Source organism: Schistocerca cancellata, chromosome 2, assembly GCF_023864275.1.
Source record: "Schistocerca cancellata isolate TAMUIC-IGC-003103 chromosome 2, iqSchCanc2.1, whole genome shotgun sequence".
NCBI lineage: Eukaryota > Metazoa > Arthropoda > Insecta > Orthoptera > Acrididae > Schistocerca > Schistocerca cancellata.
The window spans coordinates 1,097,729,475-1,097,754,659 of record NC_064627.1 but is presented as its reverse complement, the minus strand read 5'-3'; the positions used below and the strand labels follow the sequence as shown (position 1 = coordinate 1,097,754,659).

The window sequence follows — 25,185 nt, the reverse complement described above, 5'->3', positions numbered from 1 at the left end:
TGGCTGATGGCATGACGTGTCCTATGCTTTGAATATCCGCTGTATCTGCTGGCGAAATCATGTGACGTGAGCTACGGCCGGCTTACAAAAGCGTGTTGCAATCTCAATAAATCGATAAGTTTTACAGTTCCGAGGAAAAGTATACTGTCACTTAACATGGAAAAAGTGTATTTTCACCCGGGAGAAAGTGTATTTTTAACTGGGAAATCCGGGAATATCATTTCCTTGTCCACATATACACCCTGTTGAAATAAGTGACAGATAATTTATGAATCAAAAATGAGACATAAATCAAACTGGATTCAAATGTCCCGTTGCAAATACGTGTTAACGAAAAGGAAACACACGAAATATGAGGAAAACTTGCTGAAGGATGGAGAAAAATATATTAAAGTGGGAAAAGAGGGAAGAATATAGGAACACAGGAATGTATATTCCAAACACAAAATCAAATGAGCAAGCGTAAGTTGGGACAGCTAACGATAACGCTGAATATAGCAAAAAAATATGAATGAAGGCTGTTGAAGAGAAACGCAATAAAAAGAGACTGGACCAGGTAGACAGTCAAGTAAAGTACAGTTCACAAACTTTCTATCGAACAGCTTCAGATTTGTGTGCATGGAGCAGGAAATATGTAGCTCTATTCCTCATGTGTAATGCCACAGGGAGAGGAGAAGCAATGTTATCCATAAAAGAATGACATGTATAAGCTGTATGACTGAAATTGAAAATGCTTTATGAACCAGAAGTTGTTTGTGTTAGTATATGTTCCTACTTTGTAGTTATCATTTTTCACAAAAATCTGAGATTAAAAATATACATCAAGTTTGAATGCATGCTTTTAATTGGTAGCTATAAATCAAGTTTTCAACGCGTGCTTTTAATTGGTAGCAAAATTTCCTTGTTTAAAATTGTTAAAGAAAAAAGAGAAGCTTGTGGCACGTGCTACTTCATTGAACCTGAAAGTGGGGCTGAAGGTAATGACTTTGAATGACTCTTGGGAGCTTGCTGGGAGAACTGGATTCTGGAGGAAAGGTTGAGGTTTGTCTTGAGATTGTGAATTGCCATTGTAGGGTCTTCTTGTTTTTTGTAAAATAATACTACAGGAAATTGAGCTGCACCTGCTACGCTTGGCAAGTTTGGAAAATGTGGAACTTGTTGAGGGTTAAGAATAGGTTTCTTGGAGAAATGGAGAGGAAAACTAGTTCATGGTATCGCACAAATATCTAAATGGTGTGCAGTGTGTTTCTTGAGTTTGCTGCCAGTCATTTGAATAATGGTTGGCAGGTAAAGTGCTGATAGTAGCAAGATATGGTGAGCAGGGAACAGCTGATTGGTTTAGATTAGATTAGATCAGTACTTGTTCCATAGATCATGAATACGACACTTCGTAATGATATAGAACGTGTCAGGTTAATAAAAGGTGTCTATACAAGATATTACATTGGACAAAATATTACATGACACTCAATATTTCTATTTTTTTTTTTAATTTTTTGTGGGGTTGGGAAATTATCCACTTACTATATCCAAAAATTCATCTAATGAGTAGGAGGAGTTGCCATTAAGAAATTCTTTTAATTTCCTTTTAAATGCTATATGGCTATCTGTCAGACTTTTGATACTATAAGGTAAGTGACCAAAGACTTTTGTGGCAGCATAATTTACCCCCTTCTGAGCCAAAGTTAGATTTAATCTTCAGTAGTGAAGATCATCCTTTCTCCTAGTGTTGTAGCCATGTACACTGCTATTACTTTTGAATTTGTGCGGATTGTTAATAACAAATTTCATAAGTGAATATATATATTGTGAGGCTACAGTGAAGATTTCTAGCTCTTTAAATAAGTGTCTGCAGGATGATCTTGGATGAGCTCCAGCAATTATTCTGATTGCATGCTTTGTGCAATGAACACTCTTTTACTCAATGATGAGTTACCCCAGAATATGATGCCATACGAAAGCAGAGAATGAAAATAGGTATGGTAAGCTAATTTACTCAGATGTACATCGCCAAAATTTGCAATGAGCCTAATAGCGTAAGTAGCTGAACTCATACATTTCAGCAGATCCTCAGTGTGTTTTTCCCAGTTCAACCCCTCATCAATTCATACACCTAGAAATTTTGAATATTCTACCTTAGCTACCGATTTCTGATCGAAGTCTATATTTATTAATGGGGTCATTCCATTTACTGTGTGGAACTGTATATACTGTGTTTTGTCAAAGTTTAATGAGAGCCCATTTGCAGAGAACCACTTAATGATTTTCTGAAACACATCATTTATAATTTCACCAGTTAATTCTTGTCTGTCGGGTGTAATAGCTATACTTGTATCATCAGCAAAAAGTAACAGCTTTGCATCTTCGTGAATATAGAATGGCAAGTCATTAATATATATTAAGAACAGCAGAGGACCCAAGACCGAACCTTGCGGCACCCCATTCTTGATTGTTCCCCAGTTTGAGAAATCACCAGTTCTTTTTTTTTTTTTTTTTTTTTTTTTTTTTTTTTTTTTTTTTTTTTTGCATATTATGTGAACTGTTTATTTCAACTTTCTGCACTCTTCCAGTTAGGTATGATTTAAACCATTTGAGCACTGTCCCATTCATATCACAGTACTTGAGCTTATCTAGAAGTATTCCATGATTTACACAATCAAAAGCCTTTGATAGATCACAAAAAGTCTCAACGGGTGACTTCCGGTTACTCAGAGCATTTAGTATTTCATTAGTGAAAGTATATATAGCATTTTCCGTTGAGAAACCCTTCTGGAAACCAGACTGACATTTTGTTAAAACTTTATTTTTACAAAGGTGTGAAGCTACTCTACAATACATTACTTTTTCAAGAATTTTGGATAAGGCGGTCAGAAGAGAGATTGGGCTGTAGTTGTTGACATCAGTCGTGTCCACTTTTTTATGCAGTGGTTTAACAATGGCATATTTCAGTCTATCTGGGAAAATGCCCTGCTTCAGAGAGCTATTACATATGTGGCTAAGAATCCCACTTATTTCTTGGGAACAAGCTTTTATTATCCTGCTGGAAATGCCATCAATTCCGTGTGAGCTTTTATTTGTGAGAGAGTTTATTATATTCCTAATTTCAGAAGGTGAGGTGGGTGGAATTTCAGTTGTATCAAATGGTGTGGGTAAGGCCTCTTCCATTAATTGGCAGGTTAGTAAAGAACTTGAAAAGGTTAAGAGACTGTGTAAATTGGAAATTAGGGAGATGGCATTTGTACACTTGGCAGCATAGACAGGCACTCATGTGTGACCTTATTACCATTCGGAGATGAAAAGGTTGAGAGGATTGAGAATAACCAAATTTAATTAGGAAACCATGAAGTGTATTATAGCTAAATACTCACTGTAGTGACATTATCTAATTTTAAGTTAAAGTTGTAGGAATTTGTGAGAAAGCCACAGTGAAGCATTGTGTTAGCAAACTCGCATACCAGTGAGTGCATTGTAGTAGCAGCATATTGGTTAAAACAACATGTATCTAAAGGGATTGTGAGGTGGGCTAACTGTGCTCAGTAAGGAAGACAGACCAGGGGCTGGATAATAGTGCGACAAATACTTCTTGAACCATATAAAAGGCTGTGAATTCTGAAGCAGATTAATTTGGAATCCAGCAGCAGTACCACGATGCCAGGGTCATGCTAGATGCACAAGATGACTGGGCACTGCCAGCTGCAGCCATGGGTTCAAGGCTGGGTTGGGTCAGCTGCCTCCTACCCTGAGTCTCCTTGAGGGTCTTGGTGCCGCTATGCCAGCTGATCTGTCGTCCATAGCCGCTATTGCCAGGGGGCACCAGGTCATGTCCCATACGCAGCAATCTTCCCTCACTGCTGCAGTGGTCACGAGCCAGGCTGGAGGTGCCGGGTTTGGCTGTTCCACAGCAGAAGGAAGAATGTTTCACTGACATTGGTGCTGTGGCCTACTGATAGACCTCTTGTTGCCCAGCCTAATGTCATTAACGCATCTAATGTCATCTCTTTACCAGGGCAGAAGCCAGCAGCCTGCTAGACATTGCTGGCCTGTGTCACTGGAATGTGCCGTGTCACCAGAATGTGGTGTTTTCTGCATCACATTGCTAATGATGTGACATATGTTTGAAGCTTAACCATTTTGTTGCTGTGGATATGTGTACATGTCCTGCTCTGCTGTTCCCCAAGCACTGTGGACATGAATACATGCACTGTTTGGGTTTTCCTGCAGTGCTGTTGATGTCCGTATGCGTTGTGAGATGCTGACCTCTCACTGCTGCAAACGAGTTACTTCCATATATCTGTGTTTAAAAAAATTTCGAGTGTTTGTCGTACAACATGGTGCCTCTTTGCATGCTATCTCTTACAAAAAAACAGTGTTTCAGTATCATGAACCATTTATGAAAATGACAATTGTTATGACCACTTAAATCCTGATTCTCAGGGACAGAAGAAGGCGTATCGTGCGCAACCATGAAATGGGATATCATTCTGCTCTCATTTTTAAATAAAATTGTAATACATGATCTACATTTCGTGTACTGCAATGGATGCAGCACAGTAAATGTGACTTAAAATGAAAAGAATCTGAGTCATTTATTGAGTCAAAATATCAGACTGTAAGACACGCAAAAATCAATTTTTTTTTCAGTGTATAGTTTTGTTGTAATAATAATACAAGTATTTCATAGCGGCCAGAATACCACCATTTACCACAGATATCAGCACTTGACGAGCAGTACAGCCACAACAGAGCTGTGCTCAGCACAGAATGCAGAGAGCATGACTGTAGCAGCAGAAGGGTTGATAAAACGTGTCTCGACCTTCAGTGTGTTACTCTTGACACCCACCTTACCGAGTGCTGTCTACCCTCTACAGAGTGTTGCCAGCAAGGGATCTTTGAGCCCTCCATCACACCATTTGGTGATAGCAGAGGGAGGGGCAATGCCTACAACAACCATCCGTGGATGAAGAAAATAACACAACTGCTGCAAGGCGCATTTTTTGTTGTACACGGTGGGGTGAGTGAAGTCGTTTTGTTTTGTTTTTGTTCGGCTCTGAGGTCATGGCAGTTTAGTAGATTTTGCCAGGGGTTGAGTTGCACTTCTAAGTTCAGTATGTGACAGGTGATTGAAGCTGATATTTCTAAGGTGGCATAAATACAAGTGTTAGTTTTCACTTGGTTGATATGGGCAATATGGGTGTAATGAGCAAGAAGTGTGGCTCATTGTCTAGTAGTATACAGGGTGGAGAAAAATTGTCACAAAATTTTAACCCTGGATAGCTGATGTCAGTGGGAACCAAACTTACTAATGTTGTGTTGGTCAACAACGCCCCATTTTTGAACTACAGAAACTTGGCGCCACGCTCTCCAATTGCCCATGGGATTCCACTGTTGCCAGTTATCAGTTGACGGGCCGCACTATGGTTGTCGGTTCACACATGCAAATGTCCGTCGCCCCGTCACTGCCCCAACGTGATACACACACATGTCAAGTAGGTCTTGCTGTTTGTATCCATCTCACGTCAGAGGCATTTACACGTAAGCTTCGCGCATGAACACACACGTCTCTTGTGATTTAGTCATACAGTAAGCATGGCGGCACTGTTCATTTGAAGAACGAGATATGGTTTTTGTTTATAGAATAGTCAATGGTAATGCGCATGAAGCTCGACGGTTGTATGTGAAACGATACCCAGCAGGACATCACCCACACCCACAAACGTTTACAGCAATTCACCAGCGAGTTGGCAAAACAAGCTTGTTAGCAGAATATCATGATGATGCTGGAAGACCTCTAACACAATGGGATAGTGCATTGGAAGAGACTGTTCTCGAGCACTTCGAGGAAGCACCTACGACAAGTACTCGATGATGATGGTGATGATTGATTTGTGGGGTGCTCAACTGCGCGGTTATCAGCACCCGTACAAATTCCCAAACTTTGCTCAATCCAGTCTCACCACAATCATGAATGATGATGAAATGATGAGGACAGCACAAACGCCCAGTCATCTCGAGGCAGGTGAAAATCCCTGACCCCACCAGGAATCAAACCTGGGACACCGTGCCGAGAAGCGAGAACACGACCGCGAGAGCACGAGCTGGGGGCAGCAAGTACTCAAGCGGTTGGATGTGACATGGGGGTCACTCATCAGTTAGTTTGTGAGGTTTTGAGAAATGATAGCCAGCATCTATTTAGTTTCCATTGTGTCCAAGACCTAAATCCTGTGGCGGACTATGAACACAGGCTAGGGTTTTGCTGGTGGCTTCTGCAATGTATTGCATGAGATCCCGTCTTCCCTGCCATTGTGTTGTTTACTGACGAGTGCACCTTCCACCGGGATGGCCTTTACACCACTCGATATGTTCATTACTGGGCAAGGGGAAATCCTCACATCACTTACCTCCACAGATGCCGGGAACGATTTTCGCTCAGCAATTGGGCAGGCATTGTGGGTGACCACCTAATTGGGCTAGTCTGTCTACCTCCTCAATTTACTGGAGCAAATTATCTTTACGTTTTGCAAGAAACTCTAACCAGGCTGCTCGAAGATGTTCCCATGGACATACAGCTACCCATGTGGTTACAGCATGATGGGGCACCTGCACTTAAGTCGCACTGTGTGTGGATATTTCATTCAACTCTTAGACAGCCGGGTAAATGGCAGAGGTGCTTGTAGGACATGGTTCCCATGATCACCAGACGTCACACCACTGGACTTTTTCCTGTAGGGATTCTTCAAGGTTCTAGTTCACCCACCCAGATGCAAACCACCTAGCAACGAAGAGGAATTAATGGATCGCATTCAACATGCTGCCAGTCACATCAGGGCAATGCCAGGAATCTTTCAAAGAGTTCGGCAAAACACCATTCGACGTTACCAAGCCTGTGTCGTGTCAGAGGGTCGCCAATTCGAGCACCTGCTTCAAGTAAACAATGTCCTAGCTAAATAAAATAATAATTTTAAAAAAGGTCCCTTTCAGGGCCGACACAATTTGTAAAAGACTTTCTGTATGTGAACTAACAGCTGCTGACGGGTTTGTTCCTGGTAAGTCTTATCATAAAACTACAATGGATGTGTCGGGACCCCAGTGGATTCGACCCCAGAGTGGAAGGGTGGAAGGCTGGCACGAACGTGCAGGCCGCCTTGGGTACATCGCAATCTCTGGCAGGTAAAGCATTCTCAGTCATGTGTTGTCCAGAGCATCCGGCAACGGGGCAATCCTGGAGCCAATCAGAGCACTTGGCACCAAGTTTCCGTACTTTAAAAATGGTGCATTTTTCAACCTATGCAGCATTAGTAATTTTGGCTCCTACTGGCATCAGATATCCAGGGTTAAAATTTCGTGGTACAGTTTTTCTCCACCGTGTATAAGCTGTGGACTGAGTAATGATTCAGGAGGTGAAACTAAGTTTAATCATTGTTTCAGTGTGTAGTAGTAAAAATGGGTAGCCACTTAGGCAAGAGTAGTTAAGTTGTGGTAAGAAGTGATACGATAATGTTACATTTGAATGTTTCCTAATTTGATTTTGTGCAGAGCAAGTATATGGTTCATTAACTAAGCATGTAAGGTAAGTTGGAAGTATTGGGACAGTGGCATGTTCAGGTGTTTCTTCTCATTTTTGTTTGCATAATTTGTAGGAGGTAATCATTTCATGGTCAGTACCATGGGGAGCAGGGTTTTTGTTAGTGCAAGAGGCTACTTACCACAGAGAAGAGGTATAAAGAATTTAAGAAATGAAATAGATAAGGTGCTGGTGGACAGTGCAAAGTGGTCTAAGAGATTAGAGGCACGTGATGCTGAGGTGAAGGAAAGAACTTGTCACAAAACTACACAGTATAAGGAGAAGTGTGGAGAGAGCACACTGACTGATTGATCGAAAACAGGCCTCATGTTGTAAGGAATATGTTGATTATGAGGAGAATGAAAGTAAGGGAGATAGGGGAAGGAGAGAGGAAGGAAAAGGAGGAAGCTGAGTGGGAGGGAGCAGGCTTGTGGATAGTTTATCTGTTCCTGCAGGACAGCCGACTACCAGTAATGTAGGTGAACCTTTCGGTCCTGTGAAGAGGAGGGAAGAACGTTGTGGATGGGTGGACAATCGTTTGAGTGGGAAGATTAAACTAACTGTAGGTAGTGTCATAATAAATGTTTGTGGGAACTTAAGTGAGGCACTGAGTAATGATGATGTTGAAATTAAGGTGAGTAATGTAGAAGTACTACCTCTGATATCAAGTGTAATTGTGGAGTCTGAGGTAGCAGGAATGAATATGCACTGTACTGAAGCGATTGTGGGGATAGCAACATGGTTGATTTTTAGTTCATTGTCACATTTGGTGATAATGGGTGTTGTGTTGAGGCAATAGTACCTGTGCCAAATACACAGGGCAGTTCAGGTGCTGGTGACTTTTGCATTGTGCAGAGTGGAACTGCAAAGAAAGTTGTTTTAGGTACTAAACAGAATGCACAAGAAATTGTTGATAGTTATGCAGATGTAATGGTAGAAATGGTAGGGGCACATATATTTGCTCAGGAGCAGGGTGCATGAAAAAAAATAGAGATGATGAGTTCGTAGAGTGGATGATGAAGTCAGCAGGGCTGACTCTACTGAAGAGTACATCCCAGTTCAGTATGTAGCACAGGCACAAGTAGTGGGTCACAACCTTGCGGGGCAAGCAGCTGACATGCACTGAGCTGTTTACAGCACATCCACAGTCTGATGTGCACGATGAGTATGAAGTGGGTTAAAGGTAGAACACAAGCCTAAAAGTAAACATTCTGTCTGAACATCATGCCAAAGTTAAATTTCGACTGCAAATAGTTTTTGTCGGTGTAGAGCTGTCACGAGGTGTGTGTGTTGTAGTGGACAAACCAGTTTAACCTTGTACAAATTCACATGGAACAGTGCAACCAGGCATCAGGAAGTTGTTTTGTGTGGACATGGAGACCAGAAAACCAAACATTTTAAGGGGAATTTAGCCTGTAATGAGCACTACATTGGGAGGAATAAGTTGGACTACTTGTTTAAGTGTTGTGAGTGGTAGTGCTGTACGTGGTTTTCTTGTGAGGGAAGGTTTGGGAGTATGTTTTCTTGGAGAGTATAAGGGGAACTGTTAGTGCAAGAACAAGTTCCACAAGTTGTTGAAAACAGTGGGTCAGAACCACAGGACAGACAGGTGGAATGCCAAGTGAAAGTCATGTGTGAGTGTGGAATGGAGAGTTAGAACTTGTTTGTGCTTAAGCGTGGCAAGAGGCCTAGTAATGAAATATGATTCGTAGTATTTGAGATAATGAACAGGAAAAGAAACGCTTGAGAGATGTTGTGCGACTAAGCAGTACAAGGAGAGATTCCAAGGTGGTGATAGCCATAAGTAGTGTGTGGGTAATATTATAGTTTAAATATCAGAAAGAAATGAATTTGTTAGAGCTTAAAGAAGATAAGAGGCAGGGAGAAAGCTATGTGAGAACAAAGATGTTCCCACTGCACAGATACAATAATTATAGATGTGTTGAAAGATTTGCAAAGGAGCAGTCAAAAATTTTATATAATAAATGTGTAGGGTTTTAAATTGCTAGTCTAGTATGACCATGAGGGGTGTCACTTGTTTCATATAAAAAATGGTGGAAATAGTCAAGGTGGGGAACTGGTCCTGACCAAGACACAAGTGGCCGGGTCTTCCCCACGAACAGGGGCACTGTAAAGTACTATGTAGTTTTAAATGAAACCTGAAGGCATTTGTAAAAAAGCCACTGTGATGCATTGCCTTAGGTACCGTGGGCAGGAAAGTGTAGTGTAGCAACATATTGGTTATAACAACATATATGCAAAAGGATTGTGAGACGGGCTAGCTATGCTTGGCAAGGCAGGCAGGATGGAGTCATCACAACAGGGCGAGTCCCATGTTGCGAACTACGTGATCAGGGGCCAGATAATAGTGCAACAAATACACCTCGAGCTATATAAATAGCTGTGAATTTTGATGCAGATAAATACAGAGTCCAGCAGCAGAATCACCATGACGCCAGGGCCACACTACATGATGATACGACTGGGCATCGCCGGCTGCAGTCATGGGTTTGAGACCATTTAGGACCAACTGCCTCCTGCACTGAGTGTCGTTGTGGGCTTGGAGTGCTGCCCACAGCTGCCATTGCCAGACTCCTGCCCGGAAGCAACGGGTCGTATCCCCTGCATGGCAGTCTTGGTTCACCACCGCAGTGGACACGAGCTGAATCAGATTCCCTGCGTGCAGCCGTTCCACAGCAGAATGCAGTTGCAACAGATAGAAGAAATGCACCACTGATGTTGGGGCCACGACTTACTGACAGACATCCGTCCACTACCCGGCTTGACATCAACAACACAGGGTACTGGCGCCTACGGGTGCGATTTTCACCAGAGCAGAAGCCAGCCACCTGCTAGACATCGTCGATCTGAGTTGCCGGAGTGGGGTGTGTTTGTGTCGCATTACTAATGACATGATGTGTAATTGAAGTGAATAAAATATTTCTCTTGACCACCAGTGTGTCACTGAGCCCCAGGGCACTCGCTCCCACATTCTACATCACATAGTTTCTGTTACTGTACCAGTTCTGAGTATCAGTAGTTTCCAGGAGTCTGTGGAACAATTCTTGGCCTAAGGCCACATAAAAATATGTTGAGGGTCACACTATTTTGGCACAATCATAGGCCAGGTATATTCCACAGGCTGTTAAAAATTAGCTGACATTCACTATAACTTTAACTCTTCTTTTGCCCCAGTAACAATGAGATTGGGGATCTGCCTTATGCAAACATTTTTGTTTATTTGCTTTCCCAAACTAGTTTCAGTGAAATACTGTCATCATCAGTGGGTTTCTTTATTCAAGTCATTGCTTTTTCTTTTCTCTCTCTCTCCTTTTTTTTCCCCCACCTCCCACCCCTTCCAAGAATACAGCATGTCATGTTAGTTGACCGGCTTCATTTGCTCAAATTCACAGAAAAAGCATAACTTTTCACCTTGGCAGTAATTCAAATATTTGAGTGATTGCCAAGGCGAAAAGTAATGTTTTTCTGCATTATCTGAGCAACTAAAGCTGACCAACTAACACCACGTGCTGTGTGCTGAAGAACAGCAACAAACGTATCAATTATGCAATTACTTCAAAATAAACAAATCTACTGATGATGGTGGTATTTTGTCGAAACTAGTGTGGTTAGCCTAAGTAAATAAAGAAAAGTATTTGCCTCAAAGTGGATCCACAATCCCATATTAAAATTACTGACTAGTCAAAACTGATACAGAACATACATATCTTATGTAAGTATTTCACTGTCATAAACTTTTAAAATGAAATTAAATGAGTGTATGGCATTGAAGGCTAGAAGTCACCACCTGTCTAAGTTCGGCTTTTTCAGTTGACACCATATTGGACGACTTGCATGTTAGTGGTGACAAAATGATGATGCCGATAACACAACACCCAGTTTATGAACAGAGAGAATTTCCAATCCAGCCAGAAATCAAACATGGGCGTTCTGAATGGCAGTCAAATACACTGACCACTCAGCTAAGAGGGTGCTTTAAATGACATTAAAAAATGTGCGCATTGCATTCTCCACCAGTAATATGGGAAGCATGAACATATCCATTAGAGACGTCGGACATCAGAACAGGATGAAAGTTGAATCAACAAGTGCCAGACACTAGAGTAAGTCCAGTCTGGCGAACAGCCAGAAGTATCAAGATATAGTTAAGATGAAGTTATCTCTATTTGTAGATGTGAAGTTTAAAATGGGGTGAAATTAATTTCTCATTGAGTATAATGCACAAATTTAAGTTTTAACATGTCTTGTCTGGAATGTCCGGTTGTACAAAATAGCAACATTGACGATAAGCAGTTCACGCAAGATGAGAACACAAGCATAATAGCTAATGAGAAGTTACTGAAACGAATTGGGGGAAAAAGAAATTTGCGGCACAATTTTCCTAAAAGAAGGAATTAGTTGATAGGACATATCTTACAGCGTCAAGGAATTGTCAGTTTAGTAATGGAAGGAAGTGTGAGGGGTAAAAATTGTAGAAAGAGGTATGAATACAATAAAGACTTGGAAACAGATGTAGGATATAGTAGTTTTTCAGAGAGCAAGAGGCTTGCAGAGTGTAGACTAACATGGAGAGCTGCGTAAATGAGTCTTCAGATTGAAGACAACAACAGCAACGTATATGAGTGAATTTTTTTTGGAGAAAGGTTTAAAATGAAAAATTGGCCAGGGATGAGGAGGACTCTCACTGAGGGTTTGTACAGTCTTCATTATGTATATAGACAGTTCATCCATTCTTGTAAGACTTTTGAGAATGTTTTAATTTCAAGTTTGAGGTCAGACAACAAATGACAAAAGTTTTTTTTTTTTTCACTTTTCTTTTTTTTCCCCATGTGATGTAATTACACATTAAATTTTCTGATTTTTTCTCCTTTACTTGTCCAGTTAAACCTTAATTCTTGCCAAATTTGCATGATTCTAGGCCAATGGGAAGTACAATGCATGTTTTGCTGAGTGGGTTTGTATCAAAATATGTGACACAAATGGCTGATATCTTTTGATTGCATTGAACTTCGAAGCTAATGTTTAATACACTGCCGAGGGATGATAGGAATTACTTCGTGACATAAATTTCGACCTGATATGTCAGCCATTACTGTAAAAAAGGGGTCTTAACAGGCAGACAGTCAGATAACAGGCAACACCTTTTTCACATATTATAATTACAAATCAAAAATTTATGGTTTTTTCATTTGGTTGTACTGCGAAACCTCGCTTCTTGCTAAATTTCACAGTTCTAGATCAATGGGAAATACTGTATAGGTTTTAGTGAGTGAGTTTCGGAGTATCAGAATATGTAACATAAAAGGCTTTTTCTTTTGACTACATCGGCTTAGAAACTTCAGTTTTATACAACATCAAAAGACCATAGACCTTAGTATGTGACATAAATTTCAACTTCATTTGTTTACCCTTTCCTGAGACAAAGGTTTTCAACAGTCAGACTGACAGGCAACAGAGTTAGCCTATAAAGGGCCGATTGAGATATGGAAGCTTAAAAATGGAAACTGTATCAATCTTTGTGAATGTAATGTCATAGAGCCAGCAGAGATTGGCCTTTAAAAAACTGGGGATCCCGAATATGAATAAGTTTTCATCTTTGGGTAGTTTGTAGTATCAAAGCAGGATATTGATATACACCATCCCTCCATAACAGCCTCCTCATTAGGCTATTTGATATAACTTTCCTCATAGGCATGTCGGTAGCTTAGCTTACTGCAAAAAGACTATCGACAAACTCATTTGCTGTATGTTGTTTCAGCTCCCTCACTCAAAAACTTAAATGTGAAACTGAAAGTAGCAGAGTGAACAGAACTACACAAATGTAAGTTATCATCTAGTAAGCAAATGATGCACTTTTATTGTGAAAAAAGACAGTCTTAGAGGTGACACTTCGCATGAAGTTGAATACACAAACATTCTGTTCTGTGCCAGAAAATATTCTCATGTGCAACACAAAAGACAAAGGTTCTTTTCTTACTAAATACACCATACTGTCTCCTAACCTCAGTGTCTCATAACTCCGGATATATAAAGTTGCTGTACAATGTATTGAGTATAAAAATAACAATTCCTCACAGAAACACAAATGACATGGCCAGTGTTAACCTTCAGAATGTACAGGTATCAATACAATCAATATGATACTTAAAAATAAAACAGTAGTACTTCTAGCTTCAGCTTTTGGTACCACAAGTGAGAAAGTAGGAAATATTTGTGACATATTGGAGAGTATTGCATCTCACTCAGGACACAAGCTGAGAGGAACCCACCTTGTATTAGAAGGGCCTTGCTTCTTCTTTGTACTAGCTCATTACCTCGTAGTTTGAGTTTTGAATGACGACCTCTCTCTGTCAGTGTTTCACCCTTCTTCTTCTTCTCCTCCTCCTCCTCCTCCTCCTCCTCCTCCTCTTTAAGTATGAAGGAGGAGCATTTGGTACCAAAAAGCAGAAATGCTCTTGTTTAGTTTTGTGGATTTGAATTGGGTATACTGGTTGGTGTGTCTTCTGAAATATATATTTTCCTTCTATCATTTAGCAGTCAAACCTACACTAGTTTTTTCCCAGAAACATTTGCATTATAATTTTCTATCATCTCTCCCATAATCCCCTTCCCCAATTTTCCCCTCTTTTTGTTTATCCATGTCTCTGTGAATGTCATATGGTCATAAATATGTCTCTTATTCTTACTAATGGCCACCTTCACTTCAGTTTGATGCATAGTTGTTTTCATTCCATGTATCTTCCTTTTCATATACAAAATACAATCCACTTCTAAAGCTCTTCATACTACACAGACTGGTTCACTTCCCTCCTTTCACACTCATCCCAATTTTTTTTAGTATGAAGCATATCTTTGCACATAATCCACCCTGTGAATGCTGCTGTCACTGTTAACTGCCTCTCATTTTGTCCTTACTCTCCAGTTTGCTCACTGGTTGATCAGTATGATCTGGTTTGCCCTTTCGTGAACCTTTTCTGCTTTTGTCCTAGCCACTGAATTTTCCATTGACATAGTGTTCTTAGTGGTTATTGGTACTTCTTTACCTTTCCTTGAATGTAAGGCTTCCTCTTTCGCCTATGTAAATCTGCCCAGTATGCAATATCTTCACTTAAATTAATAATAATATGAGTACCACCACTTACCGTTAGTTTTGTCATACTATGTTTTTTACTGTTGTTATTAACTGTACTGTAAGGTGAACCATTCACCAACATGACTTGTTTGATCTATCAGTTACGAGTGCAATGACATACTGTGTGACATAGCCCACTGTCAGTCATGCTAGGTGCCCGTGCTGAGGTTAGAGGGCTGACTTTTCAGCTATGTATTTTACATTTTGTAAATTGTCCAGAAAAAGTAAAAATGAAAATAATGAATGTACGAGACTGATATTCCATATGCTCAAGGATCTCTGCCTAGTGGGTCCTGGAGTGAACAGTGTATCAGTTCTGTTGTTCCATGTAACATAGGATGTATACAGCCTGAGACATCTGGAAAAACTGGGAAATTTTTTAGAATTCCGGGAATTTTTCATTGTTTTAGTTTTCAGTTGAAATTTTTGTAGGATTGAATTGTAAGAACTGATATGCTAACAAAGAATTTTACTTGAGCCCACTACTGCTGAATAATACTGCAGCAGTGAAACATAAATCAGAGAATAACACCAAAATAAAACTTTAGTTGCAAAGAAAATGGGTCATTTACACAGTGTGCACACATGTCTGCTGATGCCGAAATGTGTCAAGGCTTTAGAACGAAGATTATACATGCATTTGATGTGTGTGATGTCACAATTGTTTACATTTCTAACAGGTCGCAAGAAAATATTATGAATGGTTGCTTGAGAAGTGTTACTTTCACAGTAAATTTCCTTGCAAGATTAATTATGTTATGTTTGAGAATGTGCAGTGAATTTCTTAAATCACATAGCGTTTAACGCCATTCAAAACTTACACTTTGAGGATCAGCTATTTAAAAAATTTAGGGCCCAGAAGACAAGCCATTTATGCCATTATTTAAAATTTTACTGGCTCATTTGTGTCTGATATGACTTTGCAATATGACGGCAAAAGTATAATTATCTTTCAAACAAGCACATAATGAGTTATTGAGCAATGTCACATGTAGTCATCTTTTCTGTAGAAAAGTCAAAGTGTTCTGGAATGCAGAGAGATTTGTTGTGATAATATACCAATTCAGTTCTTTTCTACTTGTTTTGCCAGTGAATTGTCTCGTTGTCCAAACAGTTCTAACATTCACTACTGCTTCTTTCTAAGTAATCCTATAAATAAGAAACAGAAGGCAGCACTAGTCAAGTGACAGGTAGCGGAAAGTCCGTACCTTGCATCCGTATGAAATTAGTACAGTTTTAGAGCTAAAACCTGTGTCAAGTGCAGTTACTATATTCACTGCTCTAAAATTTGCTTTCAGTAAGGACAAGTGTGTCTTTTACCTCTTTCATTCCTCAATTTTTCTGATTTTATTATTATATTTATTTAAATACAAAAACATGTCATTTAATCATTGTGGAAAGATCCTCGATTACTTTCTTCATTTTAGAATAATAAGAAATTTTCTCCATAAAATATTTTGTCCATTTTTACAATCTTTTCTTTAGAGATTTTCATGTTTCTAAATTTTACCTCTGGTCATTCTTTATTTTAATAATTAATTTCTTAAATTTGGTTTATTTTTTAAATATTTTTAATAACGAAAGATACTGTTAAAATGTTTATTTAAACGTCTTTGGGAGTTAGCAGTTTAAAATAAATAACTCTTTCACATTCATTTGTTCTAAAAACATTTTTTGGAAGAAACCTTTTATTATCAGACAATACAACAAATAATTTAGAAGTAAGTACCATAGTTTAACAACAGATAGTATAGTTTAGGAATTGACTTTGGAGAATAATCACTTGGAGCTTTTTACGAGAGCACTGATTCTGCTCTATCTGAGCGTTTTGGATGGTCTCCTCAAGTTTTGCATTCTCCTCTTTAAGCTCTCTGATTTCTGCATCAGCAATCTTCCTTTTAGTTAGATCATCCTTCTTGTTCGACGACTCATTGTTTCGCTTTTTTGAGGTCCTTCCAGACTATATGAGAGACTTTGTTATAGGCACTCGGGCTTCACCATGTGTCTTGACTGCATCGTACACCAATTTTCTGCTCACTACAGGTTCTTCCCTCATGTTCTCAAAGAGGCAATCTTTGTCACCGAGAATCCTCATTCCACAGCTGCTTGCCCATGCAGCAAAGTGAGCACGATATCTGTTGCCTTCTGCAGTTCATGGAACTTTGAATTCTGGTTCTTGAGACGTTTCATCCAGAACTCATTCAGCCACTCCCCCTTGTTGAATGTTTCCAATTTTGTTTTGCAGTTCTTTACAACAGAAGCTTATTGTGCATCTGCTTTATCAGCACATCTACTGCCCAACCGATTGCTCTCCACCAAAATCTGTAGAAAGGAATTAAATCGTTCAGGACCAGCATCCCTGCATGCTAGGGTGGAATCGAAACAGCTAACAGCTTTTGTCATCCTAAAGTCTACGGGAAGATTTCTCCATCAACTTTGACATGAGCTTCATCATTCCTCTTCTGCATTTGTTCCGGAACTTACTGATTTCAAGGGCTGTTAGAGACATGCACTTCCTAAACACATTTTTGATGGTGAACCCAGTCTTAACATGGTTCACACCCAAAAGATTGGATTCTTTGTCCAAATTAACTGACGGGGAGACCTGCGTCAGCTTGACAAATGGTGTCATCATTATCTCCATTATCTCTGTCAAAGCAGAGTGGAGGAATGGTGCTAGCGGCCAATCGGATTGGAAATCCTTTAGAAAAGGTGTCAAGTCTCCAGCAAGAGCCTTGAAAAACCCAGTTTTCCGACTGAGTAACTTGTCCTTGAGGTGATCTTCCACTACCTTGTAGCTAGCACATTTTGGTTTGTTTTTGTCTTCCATCTTTGCAACAAATATTTGCAGAAACGGAAGCATTACTATAGCTCGCTCAGCAACTTCACGTTCTCCAGCCATTGGATTACACAAAACTTTAAGGGAAACAGTTCAGATTCAATTGTCGAAATACACAAAGCTCTTCTGGCAGGGACATCCTTAAAAAAATTGTACAAGGCATATAAAAACTGAATTATCATCACTGTGTTTCCTGTATTGCGGACTGGAAGGCGCCATGAACAACGTGGAGCCCACACAGTCCAATTTCCAATAAAACTGTGCATACCCCTTCAGCTTCTTTCGAACAAATTTTAAGAACGTGAGGTTGATGTTAGAGCCATCCATTGATACTTGAAAAAGTTTTTTCATTGTTTCACCAGTTTTTTTGTGTGTGTGTGTGTGTGTGTGTGTGTGTGTGTGTGTGTGTGTGTGTGTGTGTGTGTGTGTGTGTGAAGGACTCGAGTAGCTTAGCTGCCATCAAACTGCCTAGAAAAGCTGATGCATAGTAACAGATAAAAAAAAAAAAAGCACACTAGATTTTTTTTATGTCCCAGTAATGCACTAAAATAGCCATCTGTATTCTTTTGCACACCTTGTTCAAGAATTCATCAAAACGAACAACACTCTGTCATGCAGTTACGAGGTCAGCTTTAATATCAGACTCAAAAAGGGGAGCTAGTCCATATTGCACGTTCTAACCGATTTTGCCCATTTGTAAACGCTTGCTCTTGGCCACTTCACTGTTGGGAACATTGCAGGGAAAAGTAACACATCGTCCGCAGAACTATGCTGGGACTTACGTGAAATGATGCACTCCAAGCACCACAGTATTTCCGTCTTTGTTACTTCATCTGATCAATTCCTCTCAGTTTATCCCTGGGTTTTGATGTTGCAGTGAGCTCCTTCTGCGGAGGCGCAACAATTCAAGTGCCACACTGCTATTGTTGGTCCGGCTGAATCCACAGATGAGGTAGTGGAAGTAGAATCTGTGTGCTGGATCACTATCGGTCATGTGTAGACATACAAACTTACTGTGATTCTCATGGCAGCTGCTTTCGCAACATGCTTCTTGGATTTTGTCATGTGACTTGTAAGAGCCGATCTTCCTATAGTACGGATATTAATGAGGGTCCCTGGAGATAATCCCCATTTAGCACTATAATGGTCTGCGGATACTTTCACCAACCAGTACTTCAATGATGGATCTGAAAGCCAGCTATCTTGAAAACTATTCGACATGGTGCTGCCACAGTGATTTTTTTTTTTTTTTTTGGGGGGGGGGGGGGCAACCTTTATTGGAGAGAGAGGAACCATAGATGTAAATAAGGTTGTGCCTTGTTATTATGCATAACGAAGTATGACACAATGAGTGTTACCTACCTTGTCAGTTAATAAAACTTTGCTCCGCATGTGAGTAGAACTGAATTCAACTGCTGAGCCAAGCACACTGATTGACTGCTGACAGGCTGGGTGATTTGAAAAGGAGTGAGGCAGATTTGACAACACAGCCTCTGTCGAGCAACAATCAGCATTAATTACAAAATTATTAGTTGTGCTGCTTTTGTTGACCCTTTAAGAAACTCAGTGACAAGACTTATCAACCAGTCTTACTCCAGTAGTCTATTGCATGTTTCTAGCTAGTTTTACATGGTCAGTAGAGCACCTCTGTTATAAAGACAAAAGATATTAAGGCCGCCATCCTCGTTGACCGAAGTTCTGAAGGCTGGGCGGCATATTTGTTTGCCACCTTTTAGGTCTAGCTCACTCCTTACAGTGAGGCTCCTCCTCTCCTCTCCTCCCTCTCCCTCTACCTCTCCCCCTCCCTCTGTCTGTCTGTCTCTATCGGCTGCTATTTGATACTTGCTCTCATCTCCCATCCATGATTTCTAAGTTATGAAGTCTGCCGTTTACGAATGACTTGGCCTCCCAGTTACTTTACAACTGAGGCGCTATACTGTATGTAAAATTTCTGAAGTGCTTTAGCACTTGATAGACAGTTTGTTGTACACATACTGATTTTAATTTATAGCCTAGATTCTGCACCAACATACATGTTGATTTACTTGTAGAGGAATGATTTACCCGCTTAAGTTTAAAATATGGTGTTACTCCAAGTCAAGTATATTGATCATGTCACTTTTTACGTATTGGTCTGTACCTAAAAACGTAATAAAAACTCTTCAGGTGTTGTTGTGTTCATGTTATGTTTGCTTCCTGTCTTTGATACACTTGCGATCCCCCTCTCCATATTTTTCTACCTAATCAAGTACGCAGTAGAGGAAACTCTCTGGATGACAATTCAGTTTTTATGTGCCGTGTAAAACCTACTTAAGGATTTCCATGCCAGAATACTTCCATATATTTGGACCACGAAATAGGAATGATTGCTCTTGAAATTTTGCGTGATCCAATGGCTGGATTTCCCGGCTGATGTAGATGTTGCTGAGTGCGCTGTACTAACTGCTTCCGTATCTGCAAATGTTTGTTGCAAATGTAGAGCAGAAAAACAATCTGAAATGTGCTAGCTACATGGTAGTCAAAGATCATCTCAAGACCAAGAAGCTCAGTCCAAAAAATGCGTTTTTCAAGACTCTTGCTCCAGACTTTTCTTCTTTAATTATTGACCAACATACATAATGTTATTGTACAACACTTCCCCATGCCAGCTAGTATTTTCCTATAATACTCTCTCTACATATACGAAATTATATTGTTTTGGCATTGGGTGTATAAATGGTAATTGTTTTGTTTGTATTTAATCCCACTCACAGTGACTGTATGATTATGGTATTGTGATTTTGAGCAGGCACGATGTTAGCTGCTAAAAGCAATGGCTCATCTCGTGCAACCGATTGCTGGCTCGCTCACCTCACCTCACCTCACCTCACCCCTCACACCTCACCATACCATCTCAACTTGCAGCAGTCTCTCTTCCCCTTCATCCAGTCACTGGATCTCTTTGCATTGACCAGCTGATGCCATGGTGACTGCTCCTATTCTGTCCCATCCTTCATTGCCACTCCAGTCCCAGTCATGCAAAATGCTCGCAAAGACCCCTAGACCTTGCTGTGAGTGCTCACAGCTGTACATCAGTGGGTGTTTAAATATTGTGCAGTATATTCAGAATTTTGAATAAAAACAATATAAAAGTTGTTGCACAACTCTTCAAGAAAACATGACACCAACTGCAGCTACTTCGTAAAGATTCTCCTAAATCGCCACAGCCTTGATCATGAAATAAAATGGTATTGGAAAATGGCTTTTGGGAAGGTTACAGGTTTTATACTTTCGAGCACTTTAGGAATTGAAATACAGCAAAAAACAACGCATTTTGGAAAGATCTTTGATTCACATTGGCATTTGAACTGCATGTTTGTGTAATACGAAAGTAGAAGTACGAATTACACAAAATACAGCAGTTTAATTTCCAAAGCACTTTAAGGTTCCTTGCCGGCCGGAGTGGCCGAGCGGTTCTAGGCGCTGCAGTCTGGAACTGCGTGACCGCTATGGTTGCAGGTTCGAATCCTGCCTCGGGCATGGATGTGTGTGATGTCCTTAGGTTAGTTAGGTTTGAATAGTTCTAAGTTCTAGGGGACTGATGACCTCAGAAGTTAAGTCCCATAGTGCTCAGAGCCATTTGAACCATTTTAGGTTCCTGCCTAACCACACTTTCCAAGGAAAAACAGAAAAAAATTGTTGATGCCCAATATTATATTTGATAGTTTAGCTTTTCGTGAAGCTATACTGTACTTACATTACTTTAACCCATTAACTTTTCCTCTTTGTATGGTCACACTACTTAACCATGATGTTGCTATTGGCTGATTACATAACAAGTCGTATGATCTGAATAACTGCTGTCATTGGCTGGTGAGATCATGTGACATGAACTGTGATTGGCTGACAAAAGCACATTGTTCAACGCAATCTCAATTTCAGAGCTCTGGAAACTATTGTGCTGTAATTGGTGGAATTTGTATATATACTTTTGCAGTACAAAAAGAAGCTGTACACACATTGTTGCACATCAAAGATCTTTCCAAAATGCTTTGTTTTTGCTGTATTTTGTTTCCAAAAATGCCTGGAAGCCCTACTCCAGTATAAGACCTTTATCATTTAAAGGACTGATAGGTTTTACATCTCCGAGGGAAAGTATACTATCGCTTAACACGGATAAAATGTATTTTCACCCGCTTTATAGTGTAATTTCATCCAGGGAAAAGTGTGTTTTTAACCGGGAAAAATCGGGGAAATTCCCCCACCCCCCACCCCCCTTGCTCACATACACACCCTGAAAAAACAGGGTCAAAACTAGTGGCTATAGAAGATTTAAAAAAAAGTTGCATCTTAAGCTGTGGAGCTGTGCTAGCTCCTGCACTGTTTCAAGATTGGATTCGTGAAAAGTAAGTACAGAATTAGGAGAGACAGAAAAGGGGAGTCCCTCAGAACAACACATCAGGGGGTTTCATTGTATCTGCCTCTCGTATCAATGTTCAATAATAGATGTGCAATTCAAAATCTGTGCCTCCAATCAGCATGTTCATTTAACTGATCCTATTTTCTTGATTTTATCATGTATTGTTTCTCCATTAGCTGAATTCAATTTCCATATTTACTCTAACATTTTTGTGGAGTAATTTAAATGTCAGTTCAGTGTAGAAGCCGTAATGACCACTCAGCCCTTTGAAGTATAATGTAACACAACACTGGTTTCCATAACTTTCATAAGATTCATCTACATGTTACCATTACACAGCCGACACACCAATCAGCCAGAGATAAACAATAATAAATTGCCTCCAGTGCCATTCCATGTGATGGAATGGGACATTTGCATAAAATTTTAACTTGCTTCACACTTCAAAATTAAATTTCTGTTGAAGCTGGAACACACTTTCTCTGGTCATAAAATGGTAAAGGCTTAAATATAGTTTTGCTAAAATAAAATTACGGAAATGTAGCACTATGAAATTGCACCCAATTGGATTCTGAAATTTTTGTTCTTGTAAGTAAGAGTCTATAGTTCAGTCAGCATTAATATTTTTGTAATTTACATATGTGATTTTAACATTACAATTATTTCTTCAAGTGTTGAAGTGGGACCAGTAAAAAACACCTTCATTTTGACCTGTTTTACTTTTGAAAATTTTGGTTTGAAACATAAAAAGTGTACAAAATGCACATATCATTGATATCCAAGCCAGAGAATGAAAATCTTCTTTGATGGTGAATATCATGCATATCAAGAATTTGAAAAATATCAGACCACAGGGCCCGCACGCTATTATCAGCTTTAAATGTAAATTTGTGTGATTAACTAAAAGAGTTTGATACTGCTCTGCCAGCTCATAACAAGGTATTCATCTTTTAATAAAACCTAGGTGTCAGGCTACACAACAAATTAGCCTGCCACCACATGTACCTCCCAAAAAACTATTCAACATTTCAATGACTGATTCACAGCCTTTGTGCTTCCCACCAATAGTAGCGTTTCTGAATTGCTGAGTTGCGCACGTGGGAACTCTCCCTACAATATATCCTATGTTCCCGTAACACTCTTTGCTTCAACCTTCTTTAGTTATTGTCCTTTACCCATGTACCCCCTTCTGTGTGTGAGTAGCAACTATCCTTTTCATAATGTTGTCATTAGCCCATCGTGGATTTTCCATTGTTTGATTTTTCCAATAACTAACATAGATCCAAAAAAGTATTGTCAGTCTCTCTTCCTATTTGTTCACAAATGACTTCGTACACCTAGTTACTATATTGTTATTATTATTATTATTATTATTATTATTATTATTATTATTATTATTATTATTATTATTACTACTTCTTTCTTTTCTCAGACGTTATGTCTGGTCAAAAATGGAAAGTGACGCGGACCTTGATCAAGCGTGACTTCCTTTTAACTGTACAGTATATGTTATATTGCATTTAGGAACTTTCGGGTAATTGAACATGTATCAATAATTACGGATTTCTGTAATTGTATATATAAGTTTGGATGTAGCTGTATTGCATTGATGTACTGGTGGATATTGTGTGGTATGACTCCTGTAGTTGATAGTATAATTGGTATAATGTCAACTTTATCTTGATGCCACATGTCCTTGACTTCCTCAGCCAGTTGGATATATTTTTCAAATTTTTCTCCTGTTTTCTTTTGTATATTTGTTGTATTGGGTATGGATATTTCGATTAGTTGTGTTAATTTCTTCTTTTTATTGGTGAGTTTGTCAGGTTTGTTATGTGGGGTTGTTTTATCTGTTATAATGGTTCTGTTCCAGTACAATTTGTATTCATCATTCTCCAGTACATTTTATGGTGCATACTTGTATGTGGGAACATGTTGTTTTATAAGTTTATGTTGTGAGGCAAGCTGTTGATGTATTATTTTTGCTACGTTGTTATGTCTTCTGGGGTATTCTGTATTTGTTAGTATTGTACATCCGCTTGTGATGTGATCTACTGTTTCTATTTGTTGTTTGCAAGGTCTGCAATTATCTGTTGTGGTATTGGGATCTTTAATAATATGCTTGCTGTAATATCTGGTGTTTATTGTTTGATCCTGTATTGCAATCATGAATTCTTCTGTCTCACTGTATATATTGCCTTTTCTTAGCCATATGTTGGATGCGTCTTGATCGATGTGTGGCTGTGTTAGATGATACGGGTGCTTGCCATGTAGTGTTTTCTTTTTCCAATTTACTTTCTTCATATCTGTTGATGTTATGTGATCTAAAGGGTTGTAGAAGTGGTTATGAAATTGCAGTGGTGTAGCCGATGTATTTATATGAGTGATTGCTTTGTGTATTTTGCTAGTTTCTGCTTATTCTATAAAGAATTTTCTTAAATTTTCTATCTGTCCATAATGTAGGTTTTTTATGTCGATAAATCCCCTTCCTCCTTCCTTTCTGCTTAATGTGAATCTTTCTGTTGCTGAATGTATGAGATGTATTCTATATTTGTGGCATTGTGATTGTGTAAGTGTATTGAGTGCTTCTAGGTCTGTGTTACTCCATTTCACTACTCCAAATGAGTAGGTCAATATTGGTATAGCATAAGTATTTATAGCTTTTGTCTTGTTTCTTGCTGTCAATTCTGTTTTCAGTATTTTTGTTAGTCTTTGTCTAAATTTTTCGTTTAGTTCTTCTTTAATATTCGTATTATCTATTCCAAATTTTTTGTCTGTATCCTAGATATTTATAGGCATCTGTTTTTTCCATCGCTTCTATGCAGTCGCTGTGGTTATCCAATATGTAATCTTCTTGTTTAGTGTGTTTTCCCTTGACTATGCTATTTTTCTTACATTTGTCTGTTCCAAAAGCCATATTTATATCATTGCTGAATACTTCTGTTATCTTTAGTAATTGGTTGAGTTGTTGATTTGCTGCTGCCAGTAGTTTTAGATCATCCATGTATAGCAAATGTGTGATTTTGTGTGGGTATGTTCCAGTAATATTGTATCCATAATTTGTATTATTTAGCATGTTGGATAGTGGGTTCAGAGCAAGGCAGAACCAGAAAAGACTTAATGAGTCTCCTTGGTATATTCCACGCTTAATCTGTATTGGCTGTGATGTGCTATTATTTGAATTTGTTTGAATATTAAGTGTGGTTTTCCAATTTTTCATTACTATGTTTAGG

General features: G+C 39.2%; 1 protein-coding gene across 1 annotated transcript in view; it reads left to right on the top strand.

Moving 5' to 3' along the window:
* LOC126161251 (zinc finger CCCH domain-containing protein 13) overlaps window positions 1-25,185 on the top strand; it is an 83,074-nt gene that overhangs the window by 8,758 nt on the left and 49,131 nt on the right. Inside the window, exon 6 of the mRNA XM_049916990.1 lies at window positions 13,341-13,403. Within this exon, the coding sequence (XP_049772947.1) occupies window positions 13,341-13,403 (63 nt within the window). The remainder of the gene's footprint in view (window positions 1-13,340; window positions 13,404-25,185) is intronic.